The sequence below is a fragment of the Tenrec ecaudatus genome, chromosome 15 (genome assembly GCF_050624435.1).
Source record: "Tenrec ecaudatus isolate mTenEca1 chromosome 15, mTenEca1.hap1, whole genome shotgun sequence".
Lineage (NCBI taxonomy): Eukaryota > Metazoa > Chordata > Mammalia > Afrosoricida > Tenrecidae > Tenrec > Tenrec ecaudatus.
This window is the reverse complement of record NC_134544.1, coordinates 25,387,876-25,399,878: the sequence shown is the minus strand read 5'-3', so window position 1 is coordinate 25,399,878 and position 12,003 is coordinate 25,387,876. Positions and strand designations below refer to the sequence as shown.

At 48.2% G+C, this 12,003-nt stretch overlaps 1 protein-coding gene across 1 annotated transcript; it reads right to left on the bottom strand.

The window, feature by feature from the left end:
- Window positions 1–11,325: 11,325 nt before the first annotated feature.
- LOC142428099 (translationally-controlled tumor protein-like) lies at window positions 11,326–11,685 on the bottom strand. Its single transcript, XM_075533229.1, has one exon. It carries the CDS (start codon window positions 11,683–11,685, stop codon window positions 11,326–11,328), a length of 360 nt encoding a protein of 119 aa, XP_075389344.1.
- Window positions 11,686–12,003: the final 318 nt, after the last annotated feature.

The following is a 12,003-nucleotide window of genomic DNA, read 5'->3' as shown; positions in this document are numbered from 1 at the left end:
AGACGGATAGAGGAGTGGTGTCTTGTTTCCTAAGACCACTGGAAATATGTTTTCCGATGATCTTAGGTGAGCCCTGTGAAAGGGTCGTTCGACCCCCAGGTTGCGAACCGCTGACCCAGAGGCTGAGGCAGGCTCGGTGAGGAGAAGATGGCCCTGAGTGCTTTCCTTTCCTCGGGCCGCCTGGACCCTTTGGCTGACAGGAGCCCAGGGCACAGAGAAGCCCCTGCTGAGGGCTAGAAAGCCACACATGGCCCAACGGGGTCCATTCTGACAGCTCTTCTTGGGTCCTTTTGCTCCTGCACTTTTCTCCTGTCCTTCTGTGTCCCCAAGTCCCTGTCCCCTCCTGCCAGCCTTTGTGGGCCTGTCAGAGCACTGACTAGACTGCTCTCACCCTGGGCCTCCGAAGCCGTTCTGTTGGCACAGCCCTGGCGCCAGGCTCGGAGGGCAGTGGGACAGGGACTCCTATCAACACCCTAGCTCAGGAGAAAACAGACTCGGAGTGGGGGAGGGGCTGGCCTCTCCAAGATCACACGGAGCTGAAAGCTGGGGAGCCCAGGCTTTGCACGTCACGCCAAGCCACTGCAGCCGCTCAGGATGCTGTCCTGTCATTTATTTGCCGGAATTCTTCAAGTTTGACTCACAGCTGGTTGCCTTATCTCACCCCCACCCCTCCACCCTCCTGGACTTGACGGGCCTGTAAGTGCCCTCAGTTATTTAGTATAAAAATAAGGAAACAAAGGAGACGAGCCAGTCAGGGTGCAGGGTAGCAACGATGAAACATACAACTTTCCTATAGTTCCTAAATGCTCCCCTACCCCCACACTATCATGATCCCAATTCTACCTTTCAAATCTGGCTAGACCAGAGGATGTACACTGGTACAGATAGCAACTGGAAACACAGGGAATCCAGGACAGATGACCATCTTCAGGACCAGTGGTGAAAGTGGTGATACCGGGAGGGTGGAGGGAGGATGGGGTAGAAAGGGAGAACCGATTACAAGGGTCTACATATAACCTCTTCCCTGGGGGATGGACAATAGAAAAGTGGGTGAAGGGAGACATCGGACAGTGTAAGATATGACAAAATAATAATAATTTATAAATTATCAAGAGTTCATAATGGAGTGGGGAGGGAGGAGGAAAAATGAGGAGCTGATATCAAGGGCTCAAGTAAATGTTTCAAGAATGAAGACAGCAACAAATGTACAAATATGCTTGACACAATGGATGGATGGATGGATTGTGATAAGAATTTTATGAGCCCCCAACAAAATGATTTAAAAAAAAAGGAAACAAAAGCTAAAAGCAGGCAAAACCCTTTTGTCCCTCAGCTCTCAGGAGGGATTGTAAATCTCAGCCCCCACTCCCTCTCCCCTCCTGTACCAGCCGCAGGAGGCATGGAGGCGGTTTCTGCTCCAGAAGTACCTAGAAGGGGCTTGTTGATGGGGCGGAGTGCCCCGGTTCTGGGGAAAGCACAATTTCTGATTCGTGTGAAATAAAACTGGAACCTTTAAAAACTAGGATGGGGCCTGTCCAGCCCGTGGGCCAGAAAAGGCCCGGAGGTCATCGATAGCACCTCACAGCTCAGGCCTGGCGGGAGAAGCAGGTCCCCCACCACGTGAGGAGTGGGCGTAGGAAATGGTTCACCAAGCTGCACGCTAATTTCTAAGCTGATACTTTGTATGGCCTGCGGATGATGTTGCAAATGTCCAAACAGTGCTGGGCAGAAAAAGGGGTTCCCCGGCATTGTTTTTAAAAAACCATATATATGTTAGTCACGCACACCAAACTGAGAAAATAAACAGCAGCCTGTTGAAATTCTAAATCTTGAGGTGGAGTGAAAAGGTCATCCTAGGCAAGGGCGACTTTCCTGAGCTTTGAAGTTTATTCAAAATGAGAGAGAGAACACATTAGCTGCAGAAGAGTGTTAGTAAAATACAGGTAAGGTCTGAAGAGTCATGCTATAACAGACACAGCTACGAAAAACATCAGTATTATTTCCTTTGAATGGGAACCCTGGTGGCAGAGTGGTAATACGTTGGGCTATTAGCTGCCAGGTCAGCGGTTCGAAACCACCAGCTGCTCTTCGGGAGAAAGACGGGGCTTTCTACTCCCGTAAAGTTGCAATCTCAGAAACCCATTGAGGAGTCTGTCCTCTGGGGTTGCTGTGAGGCAGCAAACTTGGTTTTTCATTTCCTTCGGAAGCAGCCTTACTGGCGCAATGGGTTCAGCGTTCCGCTTGGGAGGTATTTAGGTAAGTGCTGGGGTGCCAATTTCAAACAATAGGCCGCTGTCAACATTTGAACAGATGTGCTTCTGTGAATTCCTGGGGAGGTGGGGGAAGAGGCTGCTAAATGTAGCAGGTGTGTGTTATGTGTGTGAAACAACTGGGCAATCACAAAGACCCCCTGGGGCAGTTCTACTCTGCCACATGGGGTTGCTATGCCCCAGTCACACTCAAAGATCTTTTCCCTTCCCCTCAGCTTTCAGCCCCAAACTAGCACCTCCCTGAGTTCTGCCTGTCACTCTCCTGCCTGTCTTTTGCAACCCCAAAGCCTGCTTGTTTTGCCTCATTTTATACCTTAACTGAAAGAAATGACACCGAAAGTTCTTTTCTGTCACTCGGAGACTCACCCATGTTTTTGCTTGAGAGTGAATGAAGTTTGCTTATGTTCGGGGCTCTATGGTATTCCATTGGAGGAAGGCTTGTTAACAACCTGCAATATGCAGATGACACAACCTTGCATGCTGAAGCACTTGCTGCTGAAGGTCAAAGACTTCAGCCCTCAGTCTGGTCTTCGATGTGATGAGCGGAGACAAGGTTGAAGCTGTCAAGGATTTTGTCTTGTTTGGACCCCCAACCAATGCTCACGGAAACAGCGGTCAGGAGATTACAAGGTATAGCACTGCATGGGGTAGATCCGCTGCACAAGACCTTGCTAACCTGTTTCAAAGCAAGGGTGTTACTTTGAGACTAAGGATGTTACTTTGAAGACTACAGTGCGCGGACCCACGGACCCACGCCATGGTATTTTCCAACACATGCCCAGGAAAGTTGGACATTGAATAAGGAAGACCAAAACAGAACTAATGCATTTGAATTAGGGGGCTCACCAAATGAATCTCTCATGGAAAAAGTACAGCCAGAATGCATCCTTCGAGGCAAGGATGGTAAGACTTTGTCTCATGTGCTTTGGCCATGCTGTAAGGATAGACTGGTCCCTGGAAAAAGATATCCTGCTTGGTAGAGGAGAGGGTCAGCGGGGGGGTGGGGGGCGGGGGGCAAGGGTGGGAGGGCCCAGAGAGGCTCCCAGAGAGGCCGACTCTCAAAGAGATGGATTGATACAGTGGCTGCAACAACGGAATCACCCATAAGAACCTTTGTGAGGATGCGACCGGACCGGGCAGTGTTTTGTTCTGTTGTTTGTACAATCGCTATGACTTGGAACCAATTCTGACAGCACTCACAACAGCCCCGGCAACAGTATTCCATTGTACGCATACGGCATCATGTCTTGAATGGTGTCCTTGTTGCTGGGCAGCAGGATTGCATGTGGAACTCATTCATTCACTCATCTTTTAACATTGCAAGCTGTGCCCCTAAGGACACGCTTGCACCAAGCTCCTGGGAAGAAGGTAGAAACTTACTAGCTGCCTGCGAACGCCACAAACCCTTAGCCCGGTGGTTCTCGGCCTTCCTAATGTCATGACCCTTTCATACAGTTCCTCATGTTGTGGTGACCCCCACCATAAAATTATTTTTGTTGCTACTTCATCACTGCCATTTTGCTACTGTTATGACTTGGGAGACCCCTCTGAAAGGGTCGTTCTACCCCCAAAGGGGTCATGACCCACCGGTTAATCACCTCCCCACTTCCCTCCCTCCAAGATTATCCATTATGCTGACTTATGGCATTTCCTTTCTTACTTTTATTTACAACTTATCACCGCACCGTCTAACAATCCCATCAGCTTACCAATGTGTAAACAAACAGGCGGTATAGCACAGTGTTGACTGTTTTTGTTCAACAATTTCAATATAGTTTTGAAGTCTTTTAATCGATGTTTTTCCTCTTTCTCTCTCTTATAATTTATACCAAAAACATTTGTCCTGTGGTGTTTCTTACTTTTGCTGATTATACGCCCATCATGTCATTGTCAAGTGTCAATTGATCTAGGCGTCTAATCAAAATCAGGATTTTTGTTTTGTTTCTGGAAGAATAACATCATTTCACCAAGAGGCACAGCCTGTGGGAATTTCTCTACGCGGGTTAGCAGTTCCTGGTATTCTGTATCTAGCTTCTTTCCTTCACTCAGGGTTGCGAAATAGTACTACTACAAAGCGATTATTCTTTCTTCATTCGCTTGCTGGTTGTTTTTGCTAGGTGCTGTCCCGTTTGTTCCGACTCACAGTGACCTGATGTTCAACAGATCAAGACAGCGCCTGGCCCCCACCAGGCTTGCATTCATCCCTCTGCCTCCCACTGCAGAAAGAGAGATTCCGGCTCCTCTGCTGCTTACGGTTGTAGGATTCAATAGACACACACAGAGTAACTGCTTACCTATCTCCCTTCTGTACCAGTCTTCCGAAGACAGAGTTGGTTGCTCAGCGTGTCCTGCGTTTGCCTCCTGTGTCTTTGAGAGATTCTTCTCCATCTGGTCTGACAACATGCTCCCAGCTCATCTTGGACAATTCTTGCTCCGGCCATGTTCCCATCAAGTGCTGGTTTCTTGGAGTGGAAAACGGCACATGACTGCGAAGATTTGACCGCTAAGATGTCCAACAGTTATTAGTTTGCTGCTGATACACGAGGCAGTGCACTCTCCCCCCCTCCTGTCCCTTCATCTCCCTTTCCCTCCTCCTTCTATGGTGCACACAACTATTACATATCAGACTTTTGCTTAGATCCTTCGCATCGTCTCATGTTTTACACACACAGACTCACACACACAACAGTTGTCTAAACCCCATCATCCGGACCACGTCCTCAGTAAGGACCCAAAGTCATTGCCATGGATTGATGCCGACCTTAGGAGCCCTGTGGGGCAGGAGAGGTCGGCCTGGAGAGATTCTGAGGTGGCCACTCTTGACATGAGTAGAAAGCCCGTCTTTCTAGGACCAATATTTGCTTGAATATTTGTATCTTGTTTGTCTGCAATGTATATGTTTAAAAGTCAGTTTGGCTGGATTAAAAAAAGAAAAAGAGTCCTTGATTCTCATTTTTTTTTTTTTGAGGAGCTGCTTCCAGCACTGTTTTGGGGCAATTGGATTCTCTTTCCCTTACAAGACACTGAGTTGTCTGCCTGGGTGCCTGGAGGAGTTCCTCTCCTCCTCCTTCTCTGGAAACTCTGATAGTTCATGGAGTATGTCTTGATGTTGGCCATTTTTTTTTTGCCTTTTAACTTGTTCTTTAATTTTTTTATTATACATTTTATTAGGGGCTCATACAACTCTTATGTCAATCCATACATATACATACATCAATTGTATAAAGCACATCTGTACATTCTTTGCCCTAATCATTTTTTTCTTTTCTTTTTTTACATTTTATTAGGGGCTCATACAACTCTTATCACAATCCATACATATACATACATCAATTGTATAGAGCACATCCGCACATTCCCTGCCCCAATCATTCTCAAAGCAATTGCTCTCCACTTAAGCCCTTTGCATCGGGTCCTCTTTTTTTTTCCCTCCCTCCCCGCTCCCCCCTCCCTTATGAGCCCTTGATAATTTATACATTGTTATTTTGTCATATCTTGCCCTATCCATTTTGGGTCAATTTCTCGAATTAAATGGTGTGTTCTCAAATACCAAAAATAGATTTGGGGGCCAGGGTGTGGCACCCTATCAGACTCAACCAGAAAACACTCCTAAATAAAGGTCAACAAACAGACCTTGAGCTGTTTATAGACTTTTTTTGGATTGTTTTTTGTCTTCGTTTGTTGCTGTTTTGTACATATTATTATCTCTGCATGTCTATCTAGATAAGATAGGCGGGATAAACAATCTGGAGCAGAAAACAAGAGGATCACCTGTTGCAGGGGACATGGGAGAAGGAGAGGCGGGGAAAAGGAAGTGGGTGTTAACAAACCCAGGGACAAGGGAACAATAAGTGACTGAAAATTGGTGGTGAGGAGGATGTAAGAGGTCTGGTAGGCATGATCAAGGGTAATGTAACTGAGAGGAATTACTGAAACCCAAATGAAGGCTAAGCATGATAGTGGGACAAGAGGAAAGTAAAAGGAAATAGAGGAAATAACTAGGAGGCAAAGGGCATTTATAGAGGTCTAAATACAGGCATGTACATATGTAAATATATTTATATATAAGGATGGGGAAATAGATCTATGTATGTATATTTATAGGTTTAGTATTAAGGTAGCAGATAGACATTGGGCCTCTATTCAGGTACTCCCTCAATGCAAGAACATTTTGTTCTGTTAAACTGGCATTCCGTGATGTTCACCTTCCTGACACGATCACTGAAGACAAAGCAGGGTGCATAAGCAAATGTGGTGAAGAAAGCTAATGGTGCCCGGCTATCAAAAGATATAGTGTCTGGGGTCTTAAAGACCTGAAGGTAAACAAACAGCTATCTAACTCAGAAGCGAAAAAGCCCACATGGAAGAAGCACACCAGCCTGTGTGATCACGACGTGCTGAAGGGATCAGGTATCAGGTATCAAAGACCCAGAACCAAAAAAAATCATATCATTGTGAATGAGGGGGAGTGTGAAGTGGAGACCCAAAGCCCATCTGTAGGCAACTGGACATCCCCTTACATAAGGGTCTTGGGGAGGAGATCAGCGTGTCAGGGTGCACTATAGCACCAATGAAACATACAACTTTCCTCTAGGTCTTTAATGCTTCCTCCCCCCACTATCATGACCCCAATTCTACCTTACAAATCCAGCTAGACCAGAGCATGTACACAGGTACAGATAAGAGCTGGAGACACAGGGAACCCAGCACAGATAAACTCCTTAGGACCAATATTGACAGTAACCACACCAGGAGAGTAAGGGGAAGGTGGAGGGAGAAAGGGGAAATTGATCACAATGATCTACCTGTAACCCCCTCCTAGGGGGATGGACAACAGAAAAGTGGGTGAAGGGGGACACCGGTCAGTGTAAGACACAAAATAATAATAAATTATCAAGGGCTCACGGGGGAGGGGAAAATGAGAAGCTGATACCAAGCAGAAAGCAAATGTTTTGAGAATGATGATGGCAACAAATGTACAAATGTGCTTGACACCATGGATGGATGTGTGGATTGTGATAAGAGTTGTAAGAGCCCCCAATAAAGTGATTTAAACAAAAAGATGTGTTCTTTCCAGATTGTTGTGTTCTTTTCTTCCTACAAGTTCCAGAGAAAACGTATTAGTTTCTCCCAACGGTGGCTGTGGGTTCCTCTAACTTTTTCTTCCAGTTTGGTCAATTTTTGCTTTCCACCCCTTCGAGACGCTGTGATTAACGTTATAGAAATTTAGACTTGCCACATCTTTCTGCTGAACCCAAACCTTCTCTCAGTAGGAAATACCTCCTATCTCTAATGATGTGTCCGGCCTTCAATCTACATTTTCTAGTCTGAATAAAGGTACCCCAACTTTCAGTAGCCTGTATGAGTGTTAAAGCTGCTTCTCCAACCCGGAACCTATCTGTACCTTTTCCCTTGAGGCCTCTTGCTGGTCATTGGGTTCTGTTTCTTTTATCAAGTCAGACATTAGCGCCTTTGGGCCGTCATTACGTTTACTGCAATTACTGTCACTTGGGCTGGGATGTTAGTATTTGCTCTCTGTGCCAATTGCTACGTTTCCTTTCCGTTTGGGGGGTGGGTTGTCTTTTTAAAGTATTCCATTAGACCCTGTTGCTAGTTAAGGCTTTCTCAAAACTATGCTCTTTAGTAGCCAGCCTGAGAGGTAATTACGCACTCCCTTGTATTGCCAAATTCTAAGAGGAATGAGTGCTTTTACCTCTTCCCCAGCCAGTGTGAGTACCTTACGAGAACCTGCCATTTCCCCCACTTCTGACGTGTCCGTCGATGTGTGTGCCCCTGCCCAGGAACCTTAGGAAAGCCACGCTGCCCTCTGTGCCCAGGAGAAAGTTGCCCCACCCCCTCGGCTTCCGTTCACTCACCAGGAGCTCGTGCATAGTCATTCTTCATGCCCATGCTCGCTCTCTGGTCCCTTCGATCGTGTTTATATTTCTCCCCGCTTTTTGAGTTGTCCTCAGTGGGGCGGTTATTCTGCCTACTCCTCGCAGAGTACGGAGTTGCTGATGGAGGTGCAAGCCCGGTACTACCGGCCTCGGGGCCCTGCTTGATGAAGACCAGTGAGCGGGCATGGAAGCAAATCTGGTACTAACAGTGCTGGCTGATCCCCGAGCTTTGTAGCATTGCGGGTGTCCGGGAAAGGTGACTCACGGGCCCGCGTGTGAGGCTTTGCAGGGGGGTGCTGAGAGTAGGCCAGTCAGACCCGAGAGTGGAACACGTTGCCTAACTGTCTGAGTAAACATGACCCCAAGGGACACCTGACCTGGCTTGCGCCGTCCCGAGCAGATTTGGGATCAGTGCCCAGTGACTGGGGCTCACCTGCTTCTGAGAACCAACCCCAAAATAGGCTCTTTGTTCTGCCTTCAAGAAGGGGGTGCAGCCAGCCTGTGGTCCAAAGAAGCAAGGAGCCTGGGCCCGGGGAGCGAGGAAGCTGCCATTGCAGGCTGCCGCCGCACACAAGCCTCCCTGCCCAGGCTGGGTCTTCCACACCTCGCATGGTGCCATGTTCTTGGGCTAGGGTCTAAACTCCGTCGGGTGGCAGAAGGTGGTGATGCGACCTCCTGGAAATACTCCCGCCCACCTGGTCCTTCCTGAGTGAGGGAGCTGGCTTTCCGGAAGCTGACTCCTCAGGGCTTAAGTCACTGGGTTGGGCCAGCTCTGTTTGTCACCTTGATCTCATTTTCTTGGCCAGCCACTCCCCTTTCCGGTGTTTCACAGATCCCTAAGGCTTCTGTCCTGAAGGGATCTAGCACCTGAGACCCTGGATTCCCAACTGGAGGCCACAGAGGGGCTGAGGCCTCCGACTGGGCTTGGCTGGGACACAGCCTGGCTGGGTGGCTTATGTGCATTAGATCTCTTGCACTGCCAGGCTGAGACTCTTGCCCTGCAGACTGCGAGCCTCTTTACCCCCCCACCCCATGGGCTAGGGAGTACAGGGAGCACTTCAGACGTCACTCCTGAAGACTGATCCCTCTCACAGCCGTACCCCCCCACCCCAGGTAAGGAGCAGCCCCTCCCCTCCCAGTGGGGATGACCTCACCTGCCACAGCCGCCTGCAGGGCTCTGCAGCTCCTCCCTGGAGGTGTGGCAGGACTCCCAGTGTCCGGATCTGGCACCAGGCAAGAAGTGTTGGTTACTTTGAGTAGAAAATGGTACACACCTGCCAAAATTTGGTTACGGAAAAGAGCTACAGTTACTACTGTGTGTGTTTCTCACTCCATTCCAGTTCACTTCGGCCTTCCTCCTCGATGGGCCACAGCCCCCCTGTGATACCCATCATGCAGCCTCAGTGTCACTCGCTCACATGCGTGTGTGTGACAATCGTGTTGGCTGGCCAGCTTCTCTGTCGAGCAATGTCTTTTGTCCACTAGGCAATAGCACTTTTTTAAGATTCACTTTTTATCAATGACCCACACAGCACTGGAAAGTAAAATGCAGGTACAAATAATGACAGCCCCTAGTCACCCAACAAGGAGCTCCGGTTCCACCTTGGGCTGCTAACCACAAAGCCAGCAGTTCAAACCTAACAGCAGCTCCCTGGGAGAAAGAAGAGGCCGTCTGCTCCATCAAGATTTGCCACCTCGGAAACCCTGCACAGCGTCACTGTGAGTTGTCATTGACTTGATGGCAGTGGAGCTTTGGGAACCACCCCTTCACAGGTTGGCATGTGACCGTCTTCTCCACAAGCTCTGGGCACCAGGCTGTCTGGTCTCGTCCATGTCTCCTTAAACTCACTTCCTGGCAAACATTTATGTGACCTCGTACCTCTCCAGAGTCCACTCTCTTGGCCAGTCCCAACCCCTACAAGACTTGTGATTGGTTTTGCGTCAATTTGGCTGAGTTGGGATTCTCAGTGGTTTAGCAGTTAAAGTGTAGTAATCTCCCATGATGCCTGTGACCTAACACAATTTAGTAAAATCCATAATGGGGTTGGCTGTGAGCAGCCAATCAGTAGTAAGAAGATTAGGCTGCAATGCAACCCCCTTATTCAGGTTAGGGTCCTGATGAAGTTTCCTCAGGGGCGTGGCCTACTCCTATATAAGTAGACGCTGTGAGGCACTGGCTTGCTCTTCTTCTGAGTCTAGATCCTGTGTCTGGTTCCTCAACCTCTGGGTCTAGAATTTGAACCAAAGGCCTGCCATATTTCCTGCCTCTCCAGGGAGCCCTCAGCAGTCTGCCACGTGACCTGACCACCTGGACTCATTAGACTCTGCAGCCACAAACCTCAACCCTATCACCATGGATTTAACCCCTTTGTATACAATGGCCTGTGGTCTTCCTGGTTCTTTAGCACCAAGAGCTGCTACATGAATCAAGAAAGGGATTATGTTTGTTTATTTATTTATTTATTATTATCACCCCCCTAATTGTATTAGTCTCTTTATTCTTTTGACAATCTCTTCCATTTGTAGATGATGAAATGCTTAAGGATCCACTTCAACTGCTGGCACCACTAAGAACATGGTCGCTTCCTTTATTTAAACTCAAAGTTAAGCCTTCGGATTCTTGTCTCTATTGGGATCCCCGTAGTTTGGCTGTACTGGCCTCTGGAGACAGCCCTACACTCTAGCACTGTAGTCGTGGTCTACTACATGGTGCTGGCTTCTCTAGGAGCACTACAGAGGAGATTTAGTTTCCTGTTAGTCAACTTTGGGAGGCATTTTCAGTGAGTTTAAGTGCATTTTATTTTTAGACAAACTACGTGACGTTTTGTTCGTTTTTTTGGTTTTTTTCCTTAAAAAAAATGCCTCTGATGCAAATAAATCAAGGTCAAAAGTAAATGAAGAGCTCACGATGACCACAGTTCATTCATCTCAGTCCTGGTGTCGTGGGGACGGACAGCAGCCGGTTAGGATGAGAGGTGACGGATCCATGAGCTGCCCACTGTGTTCACGTACCTCTATCTCTAAGCCATCCTCAAAGAAGATCATACATGGGTGACACCGTCCTCACGGTGGTCCAACAGAGCAACCGTGCCATTTAGATTGTTGTTCTCACCAAGAAAGACCTGGTCGTTTTTGAAATTTGCAAGCATGCACTGGATTCATTCTGCAGCCCCTGTCCTAAAAAGTTTTACTCTTTCTGGTGTCTGTTCTTCAAGCTTGCCTTTGATTGCTTCCGTGTGGTCTTTGCTGTACTTCTCCTGGGCGTCTTTGGTGAAGCTGGTTTCCTGCAAGTGATGGTTCATGACAATCAACGCCGGGGAGCACTGTGCTTCCTGTTCCATCGCCCCCGGGCCTTCAGCTGAGGCACTGCCACGGATGAGCGAGTCAGCGTTGTTACCTTTGGTCCTACTGACCATCTTCCCCTCCACTTCCAGACACAGCCTGACTGCAATCTCCCGGGTCTTGTAGATGTCGGAGAACATCTCATCACGGCCGATGAGGTCCCGGGAGATGATCATGAGGGAGGGAAACAGTAGTGGCGCTAGTTAGCAGGAGCCCGGAGCTCTGAGAGAGCGTGGTGCGGGGGGGAGTGGTGCTGGGGATGAGGAAGGGGTGGGGGGGGGGGAGCGGACGAGGCCTTCAGTTTAATATCTGACCCAAAGGCTTACACTGGTTTGGACCTAGCTGCTTGTACAACTGCACGAACCATTTTCTTCTCTAGAGAATCCAGCCTAGCACAAGAACATTCACGAATTCTTCAGCATAAACCTTCACTGCAGACACTTGGAAGCAAAGGTTTCCAAGCCCAGGACTAATGGTTTTTAAAATTCAAGTCA